The sequence below is a fragment of the Coturnix japonica genome, chromosome 2, assembly GCF_001577835.2.
Source record: "Coturnix japonica isolate 7356 chromosome 2, Coturnix japonica 2.1, whole genome shotgun sequence".
NCBI classification, from domain to species: Eukaryota; Metazoa; Chordata; class Aves; order Galliformes; family Phasianidae; genus Coturnix; species Coturnix japonica.
The window spans coordinates 3,245,590-3,262,962 of record NC_029517.1 but is presented as its reverse complement, the minus strand read 5'-3'; the positions used below and the strand labels follow the sequence as shown (position 1 = coordinate 3,262,962).

General features: G+C 43.3%; 1 protein-coding gene across 1 annotated transcript in view; it reads right to left on the bottom strand.

Moving 5' to 3' along the window:
• The window catches only part of PTH1R (parathyroid hormone 1 receptor), a 102,602-nt gene that overhangs the window by 40,018 nt on the left and 45,211 nt on the right, over positions 1–17,373 (bottom strand). The window contains exons 2-3 of the mRNA XM_015852965.2: positions 14,602–14,707; positions 349–459 (exon numbers count right to left, since the gene is read on the bottom strand). Of these exons, the coding sequence (XP_015708451.1) occupies positions 349–459; positions 14,602–14,707 (217 nt within the window). The remainder of the gene's footprint in view (positions 1–348; positions 460–14,601; positions 14,708–17,373) is intronic.

Below are 17,373 nucleotides of genomic sequence, written 5' to 3'. Positions count from 1 at the left end.
GCAGAGAGTAGGGGTTAGAAAGAACAAACTTGTGAAGAATATAAATCAGGAGGATATCTTGTAGATTTCTATCACTACCTGAAGTCTTGTTTCAGCAAACAGATGTGGGTTTGTAACGCTGCAAGACTACCTAGTTGAAGTTATAACCCATTGTGCAGGTGGGAAATTTATGTTAAAACTGAGATTTTTCTCTCAACATATGTATATATTTCTTTACTTCTCTTTCCTCGGCTTTACCCTTGCTTGTGTAAGAGTCACCATGTAAGAAATTCTAAAGGGAATTTCTAATTCCATGACCCCCAGGTCTCTCATTGCTGTGGTTTTGCTGACTGTGAGGACAGCACCTACCTTTGTGGTTGAAGTCATAGATGTACTCAGGACATGGCATTGCCACCACTTTGCCCGGCACACCTTCTGGCCAGCAGACAATACCATCCCACTCAGGAAGACAGAAGCCATCTGTGGAAGAGACACAAGCATGAACAGCAGTCACCATTTTGATAGGATTGCCCATGGAACAGTCGGCAACACCATTGTCCAGGACTGATCTTGGGCATCACTGCCATTTTCCTTTTAGCATTTAGCTCCAGAAGGTTTTGGTTTGGAAGATTTGTTCAGCAGTGGGACAACAGGGAGGCAGGGTCATGGAATGGCTTGTGTTGGAAGGGACCACAAAGATCATCCAGTTCCAGCCTCCCTCCTGCAGGCAGGGATGCCACCCACTAAATCAGGCACCAGCTCAGGCTGCCCAATGCCACATCCAACCCAGCCTTGAAAACCTTAAGGGATGGGGCATCCACAACTTCTCTAGAAAGTCCTGTACTAAGGAGTTAAGTTCTGCTGTAGCTACATCACTGTGAGGCTCATAACAATCAGTTCAGGCCTCCCTGAAAGGCACTTACATCCAGATTAGATTGTGATTCCATGCCTAGACACCATCAAGCCAAATTCAGCTATCGTTTTTACTCATTATTTACATCAGCCAATGCTACAGTACACCACAATGCTTTGCTGCTTTCTGAGATGTGCTCACTTACCTAATTCTGTGTGTGAGTGCATTTTTAAGTAACCCTAAGTCCAGCAACGATCTATAGGGAGGTCTCTTAGCAATATTTTTAAGAGCAGATACAGAATATTTTATTATGTTGTTACATAAGAAGTAAAGTGATGGAATCTCTGTTTCCTCTCTGATCTGGCACTTTTTGTCTATAACTTTGCTTGTTTGAGCTTCCCTCTCCCCCTCCTTCCCAGTGATGTCGTCATGGGGAAAGATGCAGGCCACGCACTGATTGATTTGGAGCCCTGCCCATGCTAATTGCCTGGCAGTGCACATACGCTGATTGACCAGCTGCTGCCTGCAGCCAAGCACAGCTTACAATGATTGAGTTTCCCCAGCTTTTCTCCTTGCTTACTCACTATTTTGGATTTCTGCATTTTGCTCAGTCACCAGTTTTCTCTAATTGAGCAGGGAATGCGCAGGAGAAGAATACTGTGGGAGTTGTTTGTCTGTCTGTTCTACAACCTCCCAAGTTTTTTGGAATGGAATGGCGGGATGGTTCTTGATGGATTTTTCTTTAAATCATTCTTGTTCCTCCCTTTTGTATGCTGAAGAAAGCTAAAATACCCCCGACAGAGAAACCCTTCCTCCCCCTGGGAAGGTCACCTCTGCACAGGACTATCTCTTCCCTGTGTGTGGTTTGCTTGCAGAAATCTATGATCAGTGCTTAGTGCAAGGAAAAGGAGACACAAATCAAGAAAAATGTTCCCCTTGTCCTATCACGATGGGCTCTGGCACAGGCTACCCAGGGGGGTGGTGGAGTCGCTATTCCTGGAGGTGGTCATGAAACGTTTAGATGTTGTACTGAGGGATGTGGTTTAGCAGGGAGATATTGGTGATAGGTGGATGTCTGGATGATCTTAGAGGTCTTTTCCAACCTTGATGATTCTATGATAATGCAACCAAATCCAACCTAGTGCTTGCATACCCCTTCGCATTGGGCTGCATTAACTGTACCCATTGGTTAAGATCCAGCTACAGCAGCATATTTGAGATGGAAAGCTGACAGTGGTGAATCTGACCCATCTCCACTTTCAGAGCAGTCCCTGGACTCCATGCTAATAACAGCCCTCAACAAAAGGAGCTTATCAGCAGCATACAAAGTGTCTGACAGAGAGAAATTACATGAAAATCAAAATAAAATAGAAGAGCCTGCTCTTATCTGCAAAAGAGCTCCAATAGCAAAGAAACGATAAGCACAGCCAAGATCTCAGCATGTTTCTTCAATATCAAAGCCAATGCCTTTGCAATCTTTCAGCCCAACTGTAATTTATCCTTTATGATGCATGTGCTTTCACAAGATTAAATAAGAATCCAGGATTGCTTTAAAAACCTTTGGCTGGTGCGATGCCCTCCAGGGTTGGAGCTGACAGTGATCAATTCAGTTTGCTGGTATTTTGGGACATGAAAAACAACAGAAAAGCTCATCATTTAACAGCCTGATTCCTCATCTTTAATTTAGTGTTGATGAAAAGGAACAGCCTAATCACTGCCTACCATCTGAAGCATTAACTGAGAGTGGGGGCAGAACAGCTGACATTCCTTGGCACTAGTGTGATGAAAATGAGGAAGAAGTTCAGTGCATGTTCTCTGTTCTGAGGATGTTCTTTGCACTGGAGGAGGAACAGTACGAGGTTTTCCTACCCATGAAAGCTATGTAAGCCCTGTCGTTTGGCTAATTATCTTGCAGGATGGCTTATACCATGAAAAAGTTTGTTTATTTTTTTCAGTTCTGTATAAACATCAAAAGAAAAAGAAGGGGAAAAAAAGCACCACAAAATTTGGATTAGGACAAAGGTTATTTCTTCTGAGTTCTTACTGCAGAGAAGAAAATAAATAAGGATTTCATTTAGCTCTCAAAGTGCTGTTACCTAAAATAAAATAAATTCTTTTTTACAAAATAAACTTGGGTCAGCTTAAAAATGAAAACTATGGATAAACAATATTGAGGAGAGAAAAAGAATTATCTGAATGCCATGCTCTGAAATACTGAAAGGCCCTCCACTTCCCTAACATGTTCAGAATGACTTGTGAAGTTCAGCCTTCATTTGTAAGTAGAGTAATTAAAAATTGCGCTGCAAGATTTTGCTCAGAAAGAATTCATCTGGAGAAGCACTTTTATGGTAAGAGTAGTCAGGCACTGGCAGAGGTTGCCCAGAGATGGTGGACGCCCTGTTCATGGAGATACCCAGGGTCAGGTGGGATGGGGCTGTGGTTGTCCCTATTCATTGCAGGGTGGTTGGACCAGATTTGTAGAGACCACCTGTGCATCAATTCCTTCTTCCATTGCCCTGCTGTCTCTACTCTGGTCTGCACAGCCACGTGGCTCCTTTACCATTAACATGATGGGATGATGGTTGGACTAGATGATCTCAGTGGTCTTTTCCAACCTTAATTATTTTATGATTCTGTGATTCTAATTTCACCATCATCTCGAGGCCACTGGTGTGATAACTGGGACCAACTGGACCATCGTCTGCATCATCTCCCTCCAACTTTCTTCTGCTTTGTTCAGTCTGGAGATCATTTAGGAGTGGAGTAGATGATGGGGAGGAAAGATTCCACACTGGCATTGTGCTGGAATCCAGACGAGACTTGTTGTTTTTTACTGTTTTCCCAAATATTTCCTCAAAATATTTTCTCTTAGTTTATAAAAATATTAACACTGCTAAGAACTAAGCTTCTTCCTGCTGTTTTCCAGGTCATTTCTCAAAACAGATCCACAATGAATTACAGGAAGAAATCTGAAAAATGCCCAGGAGTTTCAGGAAAACAGTGTAAAAATCCACAAGCTGACAATTTTTTCTCCATGGTCATACTTTAGAAAAATCAATTTTACAACTTCTTCATTTAAGCTGCCTTAAAAAATAATAAAAAATATCCAACACCTGCAAGCAATGGCAATGTGCTTTTGGCATGATGCAAATGAGTCTCTCCTGAGACAATATTGTTTAGAAGGATGGATAATCAGAAGGGATCCTGTTCTTTGTTGTTGATTGAGAAGCTCTTGACAGGGGCAGGTTTGGGACAGGAGGTCGCATGTTCCAAATAAACTGGGAATATTAATCATTTATTTCCTTGGAAGAAATGGTAGAATTCACTGAAGATGTAAGCCAAAAGGAATGCATAAATTTGAAGAAAACAAGCAAGTCTAGTACATATCCCACATCTGAAGTGTGTTGGACACATATCAGTCATTTGGGCAGAGCTGAATGGAGGATACGGCTTGTGTCTTGGGCATGTACATCAATGGGAGGAGCTCCTCTGCATCCAGAGTTGTAGCTGTAACACTTCTGGATGGAGGTAGGGAAGGTGGGAATGGCACTGCCCCTGTCATCTCTGGCAAAACTGGGCTGGGACTTGTGTTTGAAGAGAGTTTGTGGGCTCTCCTTCAGCCAAGATACTTAAACTCTTAAAATGGGTTCAGCAAAACCATTTGGCTAAAGAGCTTGCTGGATCCAACAGGAAGGTACTGTCTACAGTTGTTTCAGAAAGAAGAGATGCTCATGGGGCAAGCTGCTTCAGTTAGTAGTCCTGGGTTCCTTATTGCTGCCTGTCCCCAGAACCAGGCATAACTCAACTGAGGCCTCATTCTTTCAAATCCCTCTTAACTTGGGTTCTTCCTGGAAAATCTCTCATCTATACCAACACTGAGCATCTCACTTGTGTTGCCAAGACTTCTGGTCATATTATTCACAGTAGGCTCTTTTCTGAGTAGTAAAAGTGGGACCTAATAACACATGCTTTTTAAGTGTATGTATACATTTATTCATTTCAAATGATGAGATTTCAGAATCATGCAGATGAGATTATTTCCCCAAGCATTCTCAGACTTGTTGCCAGCAGGTTGAAGGAGGTGATCCTGCCCCTCTGTTTGACCATGGCGAGATCTCACCTGGAGTATTGCATCTAGATGTTGAGTCCTTAGTATAGAAGGTAGTGAAGCATTGGCACAGATTGTCCAGAGAGCTGAGAGATGCCTGATCCCTGGAGACACTCAAAGTCAGGCTGGACCAAACTCTGGCCATCTGATGGAGCTGGAGGTATCTGTTCATTGCAGGGGAGTTGGACAGGCTGGCCTTTAAAGATCCCTTCCAACTCAAGTGATTCTATGATAAAATCTTATTTCTCCCCCCAGCCAAACCCATGAAGTCTGTGGCCTAGAACATCAGTCCTTGGTGCCCTGAAAGCAAATGATCCAAATCTTAAGTATGAGGCTGCGAGACTGAAGTCTAAGTTGAAGTCAACCCCAAGGGCTCAGGGAGCAAAATACCCACTGAAATACTGAGGGATGTGTGTTGGGAGAGATGATGCTGAACACTACTTTCATAGTCTTGTAGAATACCATGAGTTGGAAGGAATCTGCATGGATTGATGAGTCCAACTCCTTTCACTCAGTGATTTCCCAGGGGGAAGGACTCAGGTCACAGCTCTGCAGAGACCATACCAGCACCACAAAATATTCATTTTGGCAAGTCAAAGCATTTAGAAACCCATCAGCTCACTTTCTAGAAGCTACCAGCACCTTAGTGAAAGGCACACTGTCAGTTGCAATACACTGAGCAGATATAAGTAAAAAATCCAATTTATTTCTCTGCATCTTCATGCCATTTTATCACAGTTCATCTTTGCTCATCTTCTAAGGCTGCACTGTAAAATCCTCCGGGCAGGCCATATGTTTAGTTCCTGGAGGTTACTATTAAAGTACCCATTCATCTTGGACTGTCATGAATACTCTTACAGTAGCACCGTACTACAGAGTAGTTATAGTTGCATAGATTACCATAGTTTTGGAACAGATGTACCTTACAGCTCTCCTTAGTCCTCGAGGGCTGAAATCTCATTGCACAGAAATTGTCTTCATTATTGCAAGCCAATAAAGTATTCAGGGTGGCACATATAAATGTTCTTTGATGTCACTGCTGTGGGACTTGTGTTCCCTCTGTGCTGCCCACTGATCAAGCGGAGGAAAGAAGGGGGAAGAGGAATTTTGGGACCATGCCTTCTCACTGCTCATCCCCTAGAGTGCAGTGGGGGCTATACTCTTATTCACTCCTGCCTGATATGTTTCCCTTTCTTCCCCTCTCTGTTCTTTCCCCCTGAGTCTCAATTCTGATTTCTATGCGAATGGTACAAGCATGTAGAGAACACATTAAAACCATCTGTGAAGCTGCTTGGCAGCTGGGTAAATGCAAACATGGTCTTGAGGTGTTTATCTAGGGGTATGGAATATAAATCAGCCCAACTTATTCTGGCATCATGCAAGGCCTCAGGGAGACCACATTTGGAATACGGTGTGCAATTGTGGTCGCTCTATTACGGGAAGGACATTTGGTGGATTGGAAAAAGGCAGGGAGGAGCAACCAAAAAAATGACCTAGGATTTTGGGACAGGAGAGAAAGGGAGGGCTGGATGGCCAGTGTCTCTGTGTGGGGGTGTTTGGTGCTGCAGGTTTATTTCGTGGCTGGCTGTCACAGCATGTGTGTATCATATAGAACTGTAGGTGGGCGTGGGGTGTTTGGTTGCATTGTCTCTGCAGCACAACACAGCAGGAGCATATATCTGTTTTGATGGAAGGATGCTCTGCATGCCTCCAAGCATTTCATGTGCTATCTGTCCCCTCACAACCCAAGATGAATGAAGGTGATAGATGAACTATCACCTTCAACATCCCATGTGGTTAACACCCAACATGACACTACTGGCTGGGCTCATCCAAAGCATCCTTCTGTCCTCATTCTGTGGAATACAGCTCTTCCAAAACCCTCCTAATCTCCCTCCAGGAGCTGATAGCACTGATTAGAAATCATTAAATAGAAATGTAGAAATAGATGTGGCAACAAGTATTTCAGTGCAGCTGTATGTACCGCCGTTCACCCTTACTCCATATACATATGAACTATTTACACCTATTGTTACCTCTAAGACCTGTTCTTTCTTTGCACTGAAAGACCTGTAACTGCCTAGAACACGTTTCTCAGTATGTCTGGAAATCTTTAGCCCATAAACCCTTGTAGGTTTTGCACAAACAGGGCGAGGCTAGAAGGAGTAGGAAAAGATAATGATGTTTATAGGGACCTGGGGCGTGCAGGGAACTGAACACATTTGTGTCCTTTTACTTCAAGGCCACCTGAGGATATTCCCTACCTCCGAGGACAGCCTGGCAGGATGGATGACCAAAGGATGATGGTGTTGGGCCTCTGGAAAGAAAACCTGGAGCAGAAACTGCTTCTAAAGCCCAGAGATTGCCTAGGATTGGGTACAGGTCCTTTAGGGACAATGGAGCAATAAACACAGGTGGGCAACCCACATAGCTTGGGTAAAAACACATGGTTTCTCAACTAAAAATAACCCTTCTCCCTAGCAAATAGGTTTGTTATTAAAAAAAATAATAATACAAGGAAAAAAACACAACCATTATGAGGCAAGCTGCAACACACCTAAGACTCTGAGAAAAGACTGCCGATGGCCTTCACTAATAACAGGTTTGTGTAAGAATCTCTCCTCCCCCACAAAATGTCCCATCTCCTTTTCCAAACCAGGCAAAGACAGGCTTTTAATTCACGGGTGAAAAAAAAAAAAGTCAGGTCTGATGGCTTACGGCTGGGAATTTCACTTCATCCCCTTCCAGGTTTAACTTTGGGGTGGCATCAGGCTGCCCACCATGGCTGAAATCTAATATTTATGTACGTAGATGAGAAATTTTAGGGTTTCCTGTTCTTTCTGCAAGTCTTTCATCTAGAGACTATATTTAAAGGGGAGAAAAAAAAAGAGAAGAAATGAGAGAAAAGAAGAAAAGAAGCCAAATGCTTGTGGGGACAGAGGTTTCTTCCTCTTTTTTTGTGTGTGTGTTTGTTGTTTGGGTATTTTTTGTTGGTTTTTTTTTTTTTTATTTAAATTTATTTAAATTTTTGAGCATCTTTCCCTCAGTACATGAGCTAAAAGCAGCAGATGAGGAACATATCCTGAAAGAGAGATGTGAGAAAGCACCACATGGGGCTGTACCCACGTCAGCCCCACTTCATGTGGGTTAGAGCCCATGGTAAGTCCTGGGGCTCAGAGATGTGGTGGTTAACCTGGAGAAAATGGCACTGTCTATGAGGTCTGTGTCAGGAGGACACAGGGGTCTCAATCCTCTCCTAGCTCCTCATAATAAGACTTGTGAAGCCCCTACCACTGTCAAAATGGAATTTAGGCATGTGCCTTGTTACACTGCATCCAGCTTATTTCAACTGAGCAAGACATTGCTGAGCCATGGCAGTAGATAATATATTTGAATACTCCACTTGGAAGCTATTTGCCTGGTCAGTTTATTAGGGCGTGGGTCAAGGAACAGAGAAGAGTTAAAATTAAGACAAATTTTGGAAGTCTCCTTTCAATAAAGATCTCCTTCCCATGTTTGTAAGAAAGTGAACACCACTACCTTCCATTCTCCTGTCATCCTCTTCCTTTTCCCCCCCCCCCACAACGAGTTGTTCAACTTTTAAGCACACTAGCCAGGTTTTACAGACTTTTTCAGTAGCTGCAGCTACACGGAATCAGCCCTGACACAAAGATTGTCCAGATCTGTAAATGTAGGCTGACAGGGACAACAACTTCAATATGAAGCTGGAAACTGCTGCTATTTGGCAGCACAGGCACCTGCTAACTACCTTGCTAGCTACCTGCTTCCAGAAGATAACACAGCTTGATTTGAGATCCTTATCTCTCCTGGGCTTGCCACTTACTGAAGAAGAGCTAATGAAATCTATGCACAAGCAGGATCACATTTCCCAGTCAAAGATCCTGTGCTGGTGAATATCTCCAGCCCAAATTCAAGCCCAGATTGGAAGAGTGTTGCACAGAAACCCACTCCTCAGTCTTGTCCAGTAATGCTGGACTCATAGATCCCTCCTGCAAATGGTCTTCACTCACACTGAAGTGTGAAGAAGACATTTCTAACCTCTGATTAACAGGCAAACATTAAGAGTGTAAAGCTGCAAGGAGAAAAAAGGGACTAGCAAATATCAGCATGAGAGTTTGATTTTGTGCTGATCTGGACTATCCTCTCACCTCTTCAGACCCACAGATCTCACTGTAATTCTGATATATCACATTATTCGGAACAAACATTAGCATGGGGGAAAAAAAAGTGCTGAACCATGGCAGAAAGCAATGGATCTGAGACAGATCAATGCCCTCACTGAACTGAGTGGGAATCTGCCAGTTCATACCAAGCAAAGAGCTGGCTTGAGAGATACACTCAGCAGTGTGATGGGGAAAAAAAAGGAGGAGAATCCAGGTACCCATGGAACAGCAGGAAATTTCAAATGTGTTTTCCTCATTTCAAAACAAAACCAAAGGCTTTAAAGTGACCGTGATGATGAGAGTTTTGAGTTTCAGTCAAGTGGGATATGTCCAAAGACTTTCATTACTTTCAGTCCACCTGGATTTGAATCCTTGGAGCCTCACCTTGAATTCCAGGACAAAAGGAAATGTGGTTTGTGGTTTGTGCCCTGGCTGAAGAGTAAGGAGATGAGAATCCAAACCTTGGCTCTGCCACAGACTCTCCTTTGAGTTCGGAGGTGAGGCGTTGAATATCCCTGTGCGTCAGCTCCCCAGAATGAGGACAGCAGCCCTACCAAGCTTTTATGCCAGTTTACGTGATATTTTGTTCTATCTAAAAATGTAGAAATTAAAAAAATATATACATACATATATATATATATATATATGTAATCAAGGTGTCCCAGATTCACTCCCTGCTTCCAAAAATACACACCGTTGCCTATTACAGAATGGAGCAAATGATCTCACTGTGCTGCCATTGCACCCAAGCAGAGGCAGAATTCAAGTAGCCATCTGCCAGGTGGTATCTGGCAAGGGATAGCCAAGCTTTTGAAGAGGGATAGCCAAGCATCCATGGAACAGCATGATAGCACTCAGCGGATGCATACACCCCTGGATGGTCAATTGAGCTACGTAGATGGAATTAGAGGAGGCAACAAGGGATAAATCATCTTGGGTTTCCAAAATGTTTGATGTTTAGCAGGCAATGCTCAGTGCTTACCCCAATACCCTTCATTCCTTCTCCTCTCTCTATGATGATCCTCTTTTTTATGTGGCTGTATGAGGAAGCTGATTCAGCTGAAAAAACAAACTTCCTCCAGAAAGACTCTTTCTCAAGCTCGCCATTTGCCCCATTTGGTCCTGCCCAAACTTGCATGCTAAGGAGAATCTAAAACAGCAAATTAAGCCTTGATTTCTGTGCTAAGAAAATTGGTCTCTGCACATGGGTGCTGTCGCCTTCATCCATTTCTGCTTGTTGGCTAAACTGCATGATCCAGGATATAGATGCATGTTGAACTCAATCCTTCTGTTAGGTACAGAGGTGCCCTGTGGGACCAGATAAGATGCAACCCACAGTCAGGAGTCCTTGGGACTCCATCTTCTCCTTGTCTGAGAGGTGAGATATTACTGCTACCTCTTGAAATCTCCCAGGTAAGGTCTTGTGGCTGCCTCTGAGCTGGCAGAAAAAAACAACACTCCATTCAGTCTAGTTCAAACACAGGTATGCTTCTGAAGTGTTGACAAGATCAGATTTGAAGGAGGAAGCCCTCAAGGAGTGTCTTGGGGAAGCAGGGGCTGTCTGCAGAAGTGTGCATCCCATAGTTTAGAGGGCTGCAAGAGGGAGGCATCCCTGCATGAAGATGGCAATGGAAGCTTACTTATCTCAAGATCCTCTTCTGATGCTGTTCTGAAAGCTGTAACACTGGATGCAGAGGGGGGCAGACAGAACTCCACAGAGGAAATATGAGAACCAGCCATCAGGCTGCACAGCAGACTTACTTGGCACAGAGCTTGAGTGAGTATCTAGTGCAAAGTAGCTCTAAAACAGCCATAGGGTCGAAGGCCTCATTTCCTGTAACCTTTGTGGTTAAGAGCTTCCCTGGAGAGATGGGACTCTCAAGTCCTGAACTGCTGCTCATTGACCTCAGCCAGGGGTTTTATGCTGGAACTCTCTCCTTTCCCAAACATCCTACACCACCAGGCTCTCTGCTGGGCTATCCCACAGCTGAACGCTGCTGCAGTGCTCCCAGAGTGATATTGGCTGTGCAAGAAGATTAGAGCTGGGCAGCTTAGACCTGGCTCTTGCTCTAGTGTTATTTTGATACTTTCAAATAGAGTGAAGTAGAACTAATGGAAGAGATTTCAGTTTCCTTTTTCACCCCTTACATACCAGGCAGTAATAAACAACTAAGTAAGAAAGACTGAAGAAGTCTTATCCTCTGACAACTGTGCGATGTGCTTTCCTCATGACAGTCAAAACAGATAAACTACCCACCATCTACTGTACTGGAATCATCAATCCTCAATACCTGAGCCCTGAAGGCTACAGGGAGGATGTAATCTCTACAGGAGCCTCAATATCCCTATCTTGCAACTCTAAATCACCTCAGTTGAACTAATAGAAATGCTTGTTGGAAAAGACTTCTTAACATCTCTTGTCCGACCTCCAGTCTTTTTAAGACTGAACCAACCCAAAGTTAGGTCAACCATGGCTTTGCCTATCCAACTTTTGAACGCCTCTACAGATAAGAGATCCCACCACCACCCAAGCAAACTATTTCTGTTCTGGGTACCCTCTCGGTGATCACACCATCATCAGTAAGCACATAACAGTGTATCCTATGTGTTAGGTGGTTCATCTAAATAGTAGTTGTGTGTTTAATCTGTGATCAGTTTCTGGAGACATTTGGAACGCAGATGTTATCAAAAGGTGCCCTCCTCCATCCACCAACTCTAGAAGGAGCTAGAAGGAGAAGAGTGTTCAAGCTCATCATCAATACTTCAACCACTTTGGCTCAAATTCATAATGTCCTCCGATGGAAACAATTTTTGACTTATAGGCGTAGAAATAGTGGCATATTGATGACATGGGCTGCTGTTATTATTAAAGTAGAGGACTACGTGGACATGAGCAGATCTCTCTGACTGAAGAATCATGCTTTATTTTCTGGAAAGGCCAGGTCTTTCTGAATCAAAATACCAACACATTTTGGGGATAACTGTCCCACGTCACTACAAGTCCAGAGTCGTGACAGAAGGGGCCTGGTTGGGTGGTAACACAAGAATAATCCTCGTGCCACCCAAAGAGAAGCTCCTCAGGAACGCTTTGAGCAGTATCACAGGAGACTGCCTAAAGGCCTGGAGTGGTCACTCAGGATTTATAGTGCTCCAAGTCACAACCATTGTGCCCCAGTGCATTCTGTATGTAGGGGGTTGGTGTATATTAATTCTGAGAATTGTGTTGCCCTTCCCAGATTTTTTTTCCATTTTCCATCTGTGGTGAGGGAAGAAGCAATGGGATTAAGTCCTCCATATGGCTGAGAAGAGCACAGCCTCATATGTCCCTGGGTGATTAGCACAAATAGAAACCAGACCCCAGTTTCCATATCAAAGGATGATGGGACTGGACCTAACCACTTTTCACATTGAGTTATGAAGCTTTTGTGCAAAGACTAAGCATATAAGCTTTAGTCAAGCAATGTGATTATGAAGATTACTCTCTTTTGTTCTATCACCCCTTAGCCCCCAAGTGGGTCTAAAACCACCCACCCCTTCATACTGATGGAGCATGTAGGAGTGCAGTTTGAGTTAGTCTCTTCACGAATACCTTACAACACTATTATTTTGTGTGTACAGGGCTGTCTGTAGCCTAAAGTATCTGGATGGCAGCCCTTCCACTGAGTGGTTAGCTCTATTCCAAATTGCATAACCCTCTCTCTCTGACCATCTCAGAGATGTTGTGGCAACTCACTACCTCGTGGAGTGCAACTCTGAATTGCTGAGTGCTGAGGAGTCACACAGGTGCTGCCAATTGAGGGATTTTTCTCTAAACAGCATTTTACATCTCTTAGGAAAGGTCATGGAAGGATTAATTGTGCTTTTGGATTGGGGAATCCCTTGGAAATGAGCTTGATCCTATTATCTATTGCTGATGATTGCACTGAGTCTTTACAGCCTTGACTGTACTGCTGTAGTGTTTCAATCAAGATCATTATTCCTCCTTTTGACTATGCTATTTGGGATTGAGCAGAGATTTTCTACAGAAGATGAAGCAGCAGATAGATGAATTTATTACTTGGGCAGCTCCAGATACTTTTTCCAAGGCCAGGAATCTGTATGGATCCATGGGATGTCTGAATAACACAGGATTAGATTCCTCTCTGCCACAACCAAAGGGAGAAAGAGCCTCACAGTTGGAGTCAGACCTTAAAACACAAGTAATCTCTATAATATCATTCCTTTGTTCTAACAAAGTGACTATGGTAAAGAGCCCAGTGTCTGCTTCTTGGTTAGACACCGTCACTGCCTTCCCAGCCCTACTGACACTGCTGCCAGTTAAGAGAGGTCAATGCAAAATATTGATTGTTTCATACGGAAGGGTTAGACAATAAGGTGTGAGATCAAGACCAGCTGGTTGATAGCACCAGATTCCAAGGTAGGCAGGTGGTCTAAACTATAACAGAAGGAAATGCCTTTGCACATATGGTCTTTAATGAGGCATTAATTGGGCACTGGGTGAACAGGACAAAGAAGCACAGAGGATGTGGCTTGAGGTTTTGGCTGATATGAAGCTGGAGGTCTGGAATAAAATGAAAGCTGGGGCTTTTACAGCCCCTTCCTGTGATTTCCAACAGGCCAGGGACACTAGGCAGGCAGGCATATCTACTCCAAAGTCACAGCTGACAATGAGGATCTTTTCTTGACCTGGTGATGCAGTCTCCAAGTACTCCTGCCAGAAGGAAGAGTGATCTCTAAGATGCAAGGGTGAAGGTGAAAGGCAATCTAACTTGTCCCCTTTCTCACATACAGTAGCAGAAAGGACAAAATGCCCACCCAGAACTCACTGAGTGGGTGCAAGTTGCCTCAGTATATACAGCCCTGATGCCAATAATTAACACATGTGAGACTGATGAAAGAAGTCAATGATGGATGATTATTTTGCTGCCCACATGAGAGTTCCCTTCCTTCTCCCTCCGGTCCTACATCTGGTAGCAATTTCATAGCTCCTAATAGGAAGAAGTAGATGAGAGGGGCTTAGTCAAACTCAGGCCATTTGAGGAGAGCAGAGACAGTATGCTAGAAGAAAACAGAAGGAATGTGGGACAAGTGTTTTGCTTCCCATAACACTTCTGTCCTGCTGCAAAAGTTGATAAGGTGTACAGATGGTTTATGTGATCTCAGGGATATGATTTAGTGGAGGGTTTTTAGAGTTAGGGTATTGGTTAGGCTGCGGTTGGACTTGATGATCTTCAAGATCTTTTCCAACCTGGTTAATTCTATGATTCTATGATCTCCCATGTGTTCCTTGGGCTTTGGGTATGGCGATAAGGGCTGTATATCCATGAGTTTACAATACATCATGCTATATAATCTAACTGAAAAAACAATCTCCTGGGCTGCTTCACTCACATGCTCCAAGCTAAACACTGCAGGTTTGGGGGGAAAGGTTGGTATTGTCCCAGCCATGCAGTCTGGGTGGCTGTGGGAACACTCACCATGCACCTTGGGCACCTTGGCTTTCAGGTGTCGCTCGCACTTGGCCTTGGCTTTCAGCAGTAGGAAGATCTGCTCCTCTTTGGTGATGACATCATCAGCATCCACCTGCAACGATGGGAAGAAATGAGGTTAAACCTCAGCATGGAAGAGCAGCGGGACTCAAACTACTGAGATAACACAGGTGTGATCTGAATGCAAAATGTCCATTGCATAAGCAGTTTCCTCTACCAGCCTTGCTCTTTCCATCTCATTTCAGCAACTGGTGTCCCAAGTAACACCTTCTGCAAGATGCCACATGGAAACACCTGTGCATATGGCAGAGTAAGTATGCATTCAAACTGCTTATATCTAAAACATGTATGTACACAGGGAGAGATTTCCTGAGTGGCATACCTCAGCTTGGAGAGACGAGGCTACTACCCAAGGGGAAAAAACACAATATTGGCACAGCGTTTTTTAAACACTGGTCCTTTTGGGACCAGAATGAAAAATCCACATACAGTAGCCCTTAGTGGAAGCTGGTGGCTGAGAATTTGGACTGAAAGAAGAAAGCAATGTAGTAAGTTGGATAAAATCACTGCTTCCCTCACTGCCTCCATTTCCCTAATATTAGTCTATCTTGGTTAGACTATAAAAGCAATAGGAGCAGCAGTTACATTTCTCTGGATTTACATAAAACTTAGCAGTCACTTGTAATAGTGTAATGTAATCAAGAAGGGACGCTGTACTGTGTTACAGAAATAAACAGTCTGTTTAGTTTTTTAAATACATAAACTTATATTGACTGCTGGTGAGACTGGCACTGCTGTACTCCTGTAATGCTAAAACTTATGGCAGCACTCCAGATCCAGATGGATTGAGCAGGTCTGAGCATCAATGCAAAGTACAAGCAGGCAAAGGAAAACACAAGAAAGAAGTGAATTGCCTATGGAGGTGACTGCTAGTCTCAGTCCCTCTGAAGCAGGGCAGACATGACATTTCATTGTATTACCCCCAAGATACCATCTTCAGAATTAAGGTGCCTTCTCTTATTTTAATGTTGTTCTTTCTGGAAAGCAAGATAATCTGTTTTCAAGACTTATTACAAATAATGTATTAATGGTTTGTGAAGTCCAGCTTAGGTAAATGCAGATTCTAGTTCACATGTGTCTCTGTAGAGTGGAACAGTGGATGTTTGAGCAGCTGATGTAGTAATAGACAAGCAGATGGGTATCTAGATTTGATAATGGGATTCTGAGTAAAACAGAAGTAAGTTTTTCTTGTCCTTGGAAAAAAAAAATAAAAAATCCACACTAAAATCCCTCTTCAAAACCACATTAATGTTAAGGCAAATGAAAGGCAACCCTTTCCAGATGTTTGGCCAGTCCACATTTAAGACAATATCCAGCATTTCAACTCTTTCATTGGAAACATAAAACCTCTGGTTTAAACCCTGCTATCATTTATAGCTGCACAAATCCTGAATGATTCCACCAAAGCCAGTGGAGTTAGTCTGGATTTATAGTGGCTGCATGGAGCAGAATACGACCTCAGGCATTTCAAATAATTCATCCCTTCTGTGCCTTCACCCTGAGACTCCTTCAGCCATGCTTTGTGAGGGGGCAGCTCCTGCCAGCAGGATGCATGGTCTCCAGGCCAGGCACAGAAAATGAATTTCATTTCCCAGAAGCAGAGCTGAAGCACTGAACACTGTGCCCAGGGAAGAGTAGAAAAGCTAGAACAGGGCTTGGAATGGAATCTGGGTTTTCAGTTTTCATGAGCCCTGGTTATCAGACTTATAATTCCAATACCTGATGCACTAGCTGAAAGACATTCTCCCCACTTACTTCCCAAACTGATGAGCACAGAGAAAAATGTTTAAGCCTTTGCTGTTCCTAGGTGTCCCTGCTTGAGCAGGGTGTTGGACCTCCAGAGATCCCTTCCAACCTCAACCCTTCTGTGATTCTCCTTGGCTGAGGAAGATGAAGCATTCATGTAAACCTGTATATGAATATTTTCATTAAATCCTCTGGCTTTAAGGAGATGAGTGGTGGCATCACCATCCCTGGAGGTGCTCAAGAACCAAGCAGATGTGACACTGAGGGCTGTGGTCAGTGGGTACGGTAGGAATGAGTCAATGGTTGAACGTGGTGATCTTAGTAGTCTGTCCCAACCTTAATGATTCCATGATAATGCCTTCAATAATATTCTTTAGCTTTTGATTAGCCCCAAAGAGGTCAGACAGTTGGACCAGATGGCCTTCAAATCCCTTGCAACTAAACTATACAACTTCAAAAAAAAATCTAAAATGCTGTTCTTTTGCTGCTGAATAACTCACATTAAACACCTACCAAGCAAAACTGGTCCAACTGTTGGATACGTTGGCTAAATGATGTCCCTTGAACAGAAAAAATACACAGCCATGCTGTATATCTGTTACTATAATGGAATTTGGGAACAAGTTTTAAGACTGTAAAAATTATCTTTTTTCCCCCCAGTAGATTTGTGACAATTTTCAGTCAGCATATATACATGATGTGCTAGTTTTCAAATGGGATGTATAGGGTTGCTATCTGACATTCAACTCAGAAGTCTGATCAAGTCTCTCTACTGCACTTTCATAAGCCCCATCTTAGCAGAGAGGAACATCTCTCACTTCACAGTCATGCCTTATTCACACCATCTAATTGTAAAATAGATACACTCAAGAAATTAGACATATTTCAATCAAGCTTAGCAAAGCTTCCTCTTTGACAGACAATCTTGATATCTGATCCGAATGCACTGTGGAG